This window comes from Mizuhopecten yessoensis, unplaced genomic scaffold (assembly GCF_002113885.1).
Source record: "Mizuhopecten yessoensis strain PY_sf001 unplaced genomic scaffold, ASM211388v2 scaffold8361, whole genome shotgun sequence".
Lineage (NCBI taxonomy): Eukaryota > Metazoa > Mollusca > Bivalvia > Pectinida > Pectinidae > Mizuhopecten > Mizuhopecten yessoensis.
Window position 1 is genome coordinate 810,324 of NW_018407509.1, and position 10,233 is coordinate 820,556.

General features: G+C 37.4%; 1 protein-coding gene across 3 annotated transcripts in view; it reads right to left on the reverse strand.

Annotated features, from left to right (window-relative positions):
• Positions 1–953: 953 nt before the first annotated feature.
• Positions 954–10,233, reverse strand: part of LOC110455698 (nucleosome-remodeling factor subunit NURF301-like) — a 26,301-nt gene continuing 17,021 nt past the window's right edge. For 2 of the 3 annotated variants that reach the window (XM_021505987.1, XM_021505986.1), the window contains exons 14-22: positions 9,276–9,383; positions 8,214–8,969; positions 7,282–7,555; positions 6,328–6,553; positions 3,915–4,141; positions 3,437–3,610; positions 2,653–2,848; positions 2,090–2,174; positions 954–1,151 (exon numbers count right to left, since the gene is read on the reverse strand). In XM_021505987.1, coding sequence (XP_021361662.1) covers positions 961–1,151; positions 2,090–2,174; positions 2,653–2,848; positions 3,437–3,610; positions 3,915–4,141; positions 6,328–6,553; positions 7,282–7,555; positions 8,214–8,969; positions 9,276–9,383 — 2,237 coding nt within the window. In that variant the 3' untranslated portion in view covers positions 954–960. The remainder of the gene's footprint in view (positions 1,152–2,089; positions 2,175–2,652; positions 2,849–3,436; positions 3,611–3,914; positions 4,142–6,327; positions 6,554–7,281; positions 7,556–8,213; positions 8,970–9,275; positions 9,384–10,233) is intronic. The other variant, XM_021505988.1, reaches the window with a different exon arrangement.

The window sequence follows — 10,233 nt, forward strand, 5'->3', positions numbered from 1 at the left end:
AAAAATTTACAAGAAAAATATATATAAAACTGAAAAGGTTCCCAATTTTGTCATCATAGGAGGAAAATATTGGCCAAACATTAACATATTTGTGTCGCCAAAATCATGCAAATATGTCTTCAAACATTTACATTTTTCTTCTTTCAATGCAACATTAAATCAATTTTTGTTCAAAATTTTCCTTAACTATCTTCATAGAAAATAAATATCATTCACATTTTATCCAACAGGATAAAATGTTTGTTATTATCTTTTCATTATGGTACTCAAAAGGCAAAGAATTGCTCCCAGTAGTTTTAGCATGTCAATTTTTACACAGATATTAACACACATTTCTTAAACAAAATAGGTCTTTATAGGTAAAAGAACCCATCAACAATAACAAACGAGTCTCGAGTCAATGATGTGAACATTATGTCATGGCTACGGATGAGAAGATGAGGTCTTGCGAACACACACAGTTATATCAAATTACCTGGGTCAAGTTGTCGGACTAGTTAGCTGAACAAAACATTTTAAAATTTATTCCGATGTGGATTTGATTTTTTGTTTAAATTTTTGCCAAATACTTACAAATCTTAATTATTGAGGTTTCAAAATGGCCACATGAAGACAGCAAATATTTACAGGAAAGATATTTTGAAAAATTCATTTACAAATCCCTATGCTAACAATATTTGGTACAGAAGGGCTTAAGCCCATTTATACGAATACTCATTAGCTTGATAACAGTCAAAAGTATAATTTTTTAATTCTTATAAATTATTGAAATTCAAAACAACAAAGCTCGGACTCAAAATCATCAATATGAAATTAAATACCGTAAAAATCGTCTTTAATATGATGCCAAACAAAAAAGTAACTGTAAATTTGACTTGACATGCCATAAATGTAACGAAACTTGATACCACTTGACCCTGTAGAAAATGTCAGTTCAATATTGGTTATTTAACATGAACATCATATTCGCTCCTTCACAGATTTCAGTTTCTGCACAAAGAACGTTTCCAACACCTCCGCACACTGGTAAAATGGTGTGTCCGTTGGGTTGTAGAGTCTGCAGTTATCAAATATCTTAGTCACATCTTTAACAAAGTCTTTTAGTCTATGATACTTTTTCTTCTGGAGTCGCTTCTCAACTGTCGTCAAATCTAGAAAGATAAATATTCTGAGTTAAAATAGAAACCTCCATGGAAACCAGAAAAAAAGACATCTAACTGTAAGTCTTGCCTATCCTATCAAGAAAACGTGTTGAAATGAAATGAATTTTGTTTTACATTTACCGTATGGTCCATACAGTGAAAATACCAGTGATCAAATTTCCTTGTTTCACAGGTTTCGGTGAAATTCAATCTGCCACAATGTAAGTGTGTTTTTTTTACAGTTTTATCAAATATCTTACCAAGAACTTCAAATTAAAAACAAAAATTCTTTGAAAAATTACTTGTAAATAATACACAAATCCATCACTGAAAACCCTCTCAAAATCAGCTTGATGCAAGAGTTGTAATTGATGTATGAAAAAAGGAAGACTAGAAAGTTAGAATCATTATTCATGAAAGACTATCACACTAAAATCTCTTCTCTAGCAAGTCTATCCATTGTCCGACCTAGTTAACATCTCAGACGAGCCAACAGAATTGCTTGTTCTAGAAGATGATTTTATTTGCTTGACTTTAACCCTTTCACCCCTATGTAACTTTAGTAGACTCTACCATGCATTGATATGGATGAGTCCATTATGGTCTACAGTGTTGAAAGGGTTAAAGGCCCAATACAGGACTAGTTGGACCCCGTTTGAATCACAGGTCAGCTGACTCATTAATTAAATATATATTTTTTTGAAGTATTTTTTATTTTTATTTAATGATAGCAATATTGAAACTATTAGAACTTCTCCTTCATTTGCATTGGAACATTTTGTTTGCAATTCATACTTTTTTTCTTGCCTCTAATTTTTAGAAAGGACGGAGAAATTTTCACCAGCAATTTGCCAAAGCCCAAATTTCAAAATTATTGGAATCATGTCTGGTTGCCCTGGGTAACAGTTTCGGTATAAAATGGATATTGTATGGACACGAGAACCTACCCATAGGATCTTTGACCACATGATAATAATCTGGAACTTCGTTACGATCCACTGCCTCCAGAAATGGCCAGGCCATCTTGTGAGACTGAAAATGACAGCAAACCATATTGTTATTTTTTATCAACATTTAATCATCAACAGGAAAAATTACCATCCTTTATCAAAGTGCTTCCAACTGGGGAATTACCATTAACAATAATACAAGTTTTTTAATTTAACACATGGTATGATATTCATATCATACAAAGAGCACCTTACAAAGCTAAATTTGTGTAATGATGTTGTAACAGAGTGCTCAAAAACATATTTGAAAAGTCATCTTTGCTCGATACGGTTTCTTCAAAATTATTATTTTCTCTGTGATAATGCTTTTCCCATTTAAAGATCAATGGAATATATTTCGGAAGCTGTTCTTAATAAATACAAAAAAGACCTCTTTGAATCTTTGTCAAATTTTTGGCGGATGAATAACTCCACAAGAAAATAAGCCAAGGGCAGTTGTCATTTCTTATAAATGCGCAACCACTATGGATGATGCCAATCCAGGAAGTGTGTAGGTTTACCTGGAGACTCTTAACAAGCCTGCGTAGTGTGTCATAGTCACGGTCGAGGAGCTCTTTCTGGCTGACCGGATCGGCCTCCTCTTTACGCATACAGTTTGGACAGATATAGGTGTCGATGTGGTCCGCCTCACCCTGTGACACGCCAACACATCGCCCGTGGAACCAGTCTTGACACCGGTCACATCCGATGTAGAACCTACAAGCACAATTTCACAGAATGTAATACATCACATACCTGTTACATCGTTAAATGTATTTGCACCCTATGTATCTTCAAATTTTATACCCTAGAGACACTTGGGTTCACAGAAAAGTTGTTCAGTTATGCTTGCTTATTTTACGCACTAAGATTTATTTTTGTCAAACAGAAATTAGTGTCTTCCCTTTAATGATGAGTGTACCGAGATGTACTTGTGGTTTTTTTTTATATAATAAGGAAAATTCTGAATATCTCATTTATTTTAGAACTATTTGTATTCAAATACCAGTTGTTGTTTTTTTTGACCAGCAAGTTAAAAGTCATGCCTCCTTACACAGTGGGGTAAATGCTTAATGACCTCTTGCCCGATTGGCTTCTTTAAAGTTCAAGAGAAGAAGCAAGTGTCTAGATTTTCATGTTCGTACCCAACACAAGCTAAAATTGGCCTTTAAATAGTTCACCCCTGAAATTTCATAATGAACTATTCCAAACTTTGAATTGGAAGAGTTTAAAGGTGTCTTAAGGGGTGATTGAGTTAACTTCGCTACCCTGACAATTAATTATTGGGAGCTTTAAATTACTAACTGAGCCTCGTCGTACGGCGTCCTACACAGACAGTACAGCTCCTCCGTGGCCGTCTCTTTCTGTTTCTTACACTCCCCACAGACATAGGTGTCGATGGTCTTGGCTCGGCCCTCTGATATGCCCACACAATCGCCGTGGAACCAGTTGGAACACAGGTCGCAGCCGATGTAAAATCTGAGGAGAGTACGAAAATTTAAAATTTAGCCTGATCCTATGGAACTTTAAACAATTTTCCCCAGATAGGATAACATCATATGCCTTAAACATACATTGTAGCTGCACTTAAATGATTATTGTAAATGTCTCCTTTTTTTTTCATGGCTAATGCTTTCAATAAGATTCTTGGTATCATAACATTATGAAATTGCTCTAGTTCTGCTGTTCCAACAGTTAAAATGAATGCAGACCAATGTTTAGAAATATAGAGGCGCCATGGTATATTTCAATAGTTATAACGAAAGTGGGCAGTCGTAGTTACTTTGTGGTGTCGTAGGGTAATTTACAGACACAGTAGAGTTTCTCCTTGGGGTTGAATGCCCTTCCCCCTGTGGAAATAATCTTCTGCTTCTTGCGTTTCGGTTCCTCCGTCATGATGGTTTGGTCTTGGTTGAGTAATGGTGCCTTCTGACTGGTCACTGTCACCAACGGACGCCCTGGTGAATCTGGCTTCTTCTTTCGCTTCTTCAACTGTTCGTTCACCTCCGCCTGCGGATAAGGGAGAGGATTAATACGAAATTCTAATACAAATTTCTGTTCTTCTCTAGTTTTCACACTGTAAATTGTATCACAACTCTAACAGTGACAAGCAAAGAAGGCCTTACCATGGGAACTAGTCTTAAGCAGGACTTGAATGATGAGCAAATTGTAAGATTCAAGATTTGTATTTGATTAATTTAATCAATGGATGAACTTCATATTGAGCATCAGCTTATTTATCGCCAGAAAATAATCAAAATACTTTTTCCAGTAACTGTTTCTGATAGGTTTTAGAACTTTGGCCAAGCATATAGTGTGCTGCTAATCATGTGTGATTCTATCAACTTGATATAATGCGGTCACCAGTTTATCGCAAAAAAATGTATTTACGTGATCAGTGCAAAGGGACCCGAATCGCTTCAAATACAATTAAATTATAAAAGCAGAGCAATTTTTTCTCTAACTTAATGAAATCAAAGCAACAACTGAAATATTATATAAACCAATAAAATCCAATTCAATAAATAAAATGCAACGACTTAAAAAATATTGTGCAAAAATGTAATGGTTACTATCTGACAACAGAATGTTTCTATTAATTCTATCAGTTATGAGTTGTTTTCATGTCTAGATATGATATTAATTTGGACTGTTCAGACTGTTATTTGGCAAGTCCAAGCCAAACTCAGACATCAGCTTCATGGAAAATATTAATATCGCATCCAATCAGTAAAGCACTCCATAACTATTAGTTGTTTAATGATTTATGTACTATCAACAGCTAAAGTAATTTAGGACGTGCCAGGTTTTGGTTGCGGAGGAAAAACGGAGTACCCAGAGAAAAACCAACGACCTACGACCTGCCCCACGTAGGCCTCGTGTCCACGACCCAGTGGTGGAGAGCTAGTGATAGCAGAATGTCAGACGTCTTAACCACTTGGCCACTGTAGCCCTTTTTTTTTTTTTATATCTGTAGGCCAAATGCAAACAACATCGTCAGCTACTTGAATCTGATGCAGAGAAAAGGGGTGCATCTCTTACAGACTTGCATGCAACTTCCTATTCGGTCAGTGCCACTGACAGGATACAGGATCCTGTCAGTGTTATGTCTGAACCAATGAGGATAACAAGATCCTATGCAGACTTGGGCTAAAGATGACCATTTTGTCCATAATCAGTTTAAACTAGCTACGATCAGATCCAATGGTAATATTTTATGTAATTTAGACATTCTAACATACAACATGCAGGATTTTGTAATTTCAAATTTACAGAAAATTCAAAACCTCACCAAAACAAAAAGTTTAGAAACAAATTTGAGAGTGTGAAAGACAAAGACAATCCCAATCAAACTTCAAAAGTCTTGTCTTGTTTAAGGGGTGTAAGAAATACTAATTTGATTCAAATGTTTTGCTATAAAAAAATTCTTAAAACTTCATTTTCCACATACATAACACTCTGGCATAATTTTGTTATTACTTTTTTAAATATTCCCCAGCAAGCTATTATGTTTACACTATTCAATAGAACTAGTGAATACAAGAATGGCTGTGCTCCCGTGCAGATTGTAAAATATGCTCAGATATCTAATGAATACATTTTGTAATCCTCAAACATGTGTCAAAATCGTAAAAGAGTAAAACAGTGTAGATGCGATGGTGGTTTGCATCAAGTCTCGACAACAAACATCCAATAACAAGGTCGATCATGCAGCGAAATCACTCCTAGATTCATACAGATTATAAAATCAACGAAACTAAGCAACCAAAAACATATATGTAACGAAAATCTATCTCAGGGTTCATGTAAGAGTGCAGAATTTCTTGTAAAAAAGATTTTCTTTTTGGCCTTTTTTAATTGAACTAAAATTCCCTGCAAATTTTTTTTAATTTTTTCTCCCATTGGATTTTATCTCCCCATATGACTTGCACAAGTTTCCCCCACATTTATTATCTTTGGATTATAAGAATTATTTTTCTTCTATGTTAAATCTGCTTTCTTGTTCTTTGGCCAAACAAGGCAATTTTACAGCACAGCCCTCTGTCCCTTTACCCCTCCCCTCTACCAATAACAAATAATGAGTTGATTCCTGATAGGTATTATCTGCACTTTCTGACTAACCCTGGATAGCTAAGCCTCAAAATAACATGCAACAACATTTCCCAAGCCTACACAATAACTGCTTGGAGAACAACCTGAATCTCTTGCTGTAGGTTTTTCTCCATAATCGACCGCTTCTTAAGAATCTCCTTCTTAAGAGCTTCCTTGTGTTTGAATAAAGTGCCCTGAAGTTTGGCTACCATTAGTCTTTTATGTTTCTCCTCCTCCATTTCCTGCTTCTTCATTCGCCGGCCATCGTCCCGTTCCTTCTTCTCGATTTTCTCAATGACATTTCGAAGCACCTGACCACAAACGGTGAGCCTGAACAGAAAATAATTATCATGGTAAATTCAATAGTCAATGAATTACAGTAAGGCGGAAATTCATACATTATGACTTCTTTTAATACAAGAGGCCCATGGGCCTTAACGNGTTATTAGGGCCATACCAGCTGATGACTCGGGGGATAACCATGGAATAGAAAACTGACATACAGAGTGCTCTTATAACACAGAATTCATTAGATAGTAAGTTGTTTTCTAAAACCAGTCATAAAATGATCATTAAATTGTACAATAATATACCAATATTTCAACAGTGAATGTTATTTCATACTGAGGTCTACTCTATTAACTGAGAATTGAGAAATCAAGTATATCCTTTATGTTAAACTGGAAAAGTAGTTACAATAAACAGTCCACCAGTAAAATTAATTAAATTGCACAAACTCAAAATTCCTCCGCATATTTGTAACAATCAACTTTACCAAAGTTTTCGAGTAATTCAACAAGACATTATGCATTTCAGATCCAGTAGAAGGTTATAGTAAATAAATGATACCTATATTGCTTTTCCTTTTCTACCTTTCAAAAAACTTCTGCACATTTGCAGCGATGAATTTTGCCGAAGTTACCGAAAAATTCACATTTGCAACGAAAAATTTCCGAGAAATTCAACAAGTTACCATACTTTGCTGAAGTTTACGAGTAATTAAACAAGTAATCATTAATTCCATGTGCAACAGTAGAAGCGTAAGTAATGAACAATACCTATTCTGTTCTTCTTTCTCCACTACAGTAGTTTTGAATTGCCGTGGACGGTTCAAGTCGACCGCTACTGTGGGCGTCTGTGTTTTACTTAATGCTGCGATAGGAAATTTGGCCCCTTCCACCCCGGCTTCGGAGCTTGCCGTAGATATGGTAATGGCGTCGGCAAGCTCGGCTATGGCACTCGAAGTTTTTGGCTGAGTCATCAGCCGCTGCATGGCTAACAGCTTGGCCTGGATCTCCGGTGTCTGGTTCTGCATCAAAGCCTGACGCACCACTGTGTTGAAAGAATAAAATAACAATGTGTTTCTCGTTTGAAAAAAAAAGTATATCATTTAAGATGTCTTTAAAATTATATTCAATGAGAACATATTTAGCCAAGGTGTTCGATTTTGATATAAATAACAAAAGGTCAAAGGGCCTTACCACTCACAGGAATAAAATTAGCTTAGCAGAACTTAAGAATTCCTTAATTTGGAAATACCTGTAGATTTTAAAGATTGCTTTGGGGTGAAGCTTATTGTTTACAAGGGTGCTTCTTGCAAAATTTGGTTAAATCTATCAAGTATCTCTAACGAAGAACTGCACGTCTTTTCCCAATATAAACAATATAAACAAATAGAGTTTGTTTCCTTTGCAGGATCCTATTTTAGGTCAAAGTAACTAGATACAAGAGTGAGGGAACTTTTTTCCTTGCCTTCAGACCTCTTATAATTTCTACATAAATATTTGTTTCAAACTGTCAAGAATTACTTGTGTAGGGAACCACTAACAATGCCCCTTTGGAAACCAGTACAATGCAATGTCGGAAACTTAAAGACTGTTGTGAAAAGGAATCTTCTTGCCTAAGTTACAATCTATGCAGTGCTTCTGTAGAAGCATTTGTTAAAAGTTGCTACTTTTATCAATTCCGTTTTTACAATTGCTAAACTCACCTTGCTGCACAACTTGTGGCGTGACTGCATACTTGGTGGCAGCAGCTGCCGACACAGACGTGACCGGAGCAGTGGACACAGTCGTAGGTACCTGTGGCCGTGCCATCAGTAGTGGCTGACCCGGTGGTCGTGGCGTCTGGACAATTAGCTGACCAGGCAGGCCAGCTCTTGTGGCAGTGATGACCTTGGGCAGGCCACCAGACACCATTTGTGGTAAGGAGGTCACTGTGATGGGTGAAGGGATGGTGGTTGATGATACTGGCTTCTGTAGGGTGATGGTTTTGATGGCCGATGCCAAAGCTCCGGCTGCGGATGATGTTGTCATGGTGACAGCCTGAGTTCCCGACATCGTGGCAGAACCTGTGACTAGCCCCGGGGCGATGACTTTGGGTGCAGCCAGGGAGATAGACGGGGGACTGCTGCCCTTGACTACTGTGGCTACAAGTCCGCCCTCCTTGGCTGCTGAGACGAGGCTAATGCCAGGACTCGATGATCCTAATGCTGTTGGAAGGTTTTGCGATGGAATGATGATCCTGGCTGGTGTAGTGGCTGTCTGTGTGCCCCCTGTAGCATTGGTTACAATGATTGAGGTCTGAGGGCGGATGGCGAGCTGAGTGCGGGGTGGCACCAAGGTGGGGGTGGCCACAGTGGTGGCAGGGGTGACTGTAGGTGTTGGAGTGGCAGCAGCCACTTGTGGAGTTTGTGGCATCGACAGAAGCTGGAGACGCCCGTCAGGTAATCGGATGATCTGTTGACCTGTTGATACAATATAAAGGTAAACATACAGACGAAAATTCCAAGGTGGGATAAAAGAAGATACCAGAGGATGAAGGTTTTGTATAAATTTACTTCAAGTTCATTTTCATGTAATATTCCTGCATCATTTTCAATTATATGGTTGGTCTATATTTCAAACAAATCAAAGGAAATTGAATTAACTCTCGAGAAAAAGTTTGAAATTTAAAGAGAAAGGATGGCACCAGCTGGTGTATGCAGCTCCAATCTTTGAATCCCAAAAGTCAGATAATTGAAACCTTATGTAGCGATAATAAGAGTACTTACCTGGCAGGAGACCCCGCACTTGTAGCTGCCCCTGGGGGCCCTGTATGATCTGTAGGTTCTGCACCTGACCTGGTACACCCTGAGCCACCACCTGGGGCCGAAGTTGGACTGCAAGTTTCGAAAAGAAACTAGAGTAAGCATTGGGTTCAAATTTTGTTTGGAATCAATAATTTGATGAAGCAGGCACTCAATCTGTGAAATGGCATCCTATTTGAAATTTTCATAAAAGGACTTCTCCAGATTTGTCTGAATGGGGGGGTTCCTCATAATTGTTTAGAATTGTGGTGGTTAGGGGAATGGTATACTTTTAAGCAACAACAAAATTTTAACACCATAAGACCTATTGTGAAGAACTACCTGCCACATAATATCTCTGTCAAAGTGTTGTTAAAGAGGACTAAAGTTTCTGTATTGAAACTATTTATACAACGATCAACTCTGTGAATATTTGATTTAACACAAATTTCATATCCAAGGCAGCTTTTCGTTTACCGCGATCCAAATAAGGTTGGACCTAGTAATCTGATGCTGGTTCAGGCTGCATAAACATTAGCAGGTCCGTCAGGATTTATACCAGACAAGAGGTCCAAAGGCCTTAGCGGTCACCTGAGTTATATCATAGGTACTGGTAGCTTTATTTTATTGTTTAGATGTGATGTGGAAATCAGAATGTAAATTAAGTGAAATACAATACTTGTCATGTCATCAAAGGATAAGAATTTGAAAATATTGGTAAATGTTCCCTTTGGGGCCCCACCCTAGCCCCTAGGGAGGGGGCAGGAATCCCAATTTTACAAAGTAATACTCTCATTCACCAAAGATGATTCTGACTAAGTTTGAGTAATTTTCTGCTTAAAATGGATAAAATATACCCAAAAGTGTTATTTCCCTATATAAACTATAGTAAACTTAATCCCCTCCCCAAGGGAGAATTAATAGCTCGGGGGTCCTGAAATTT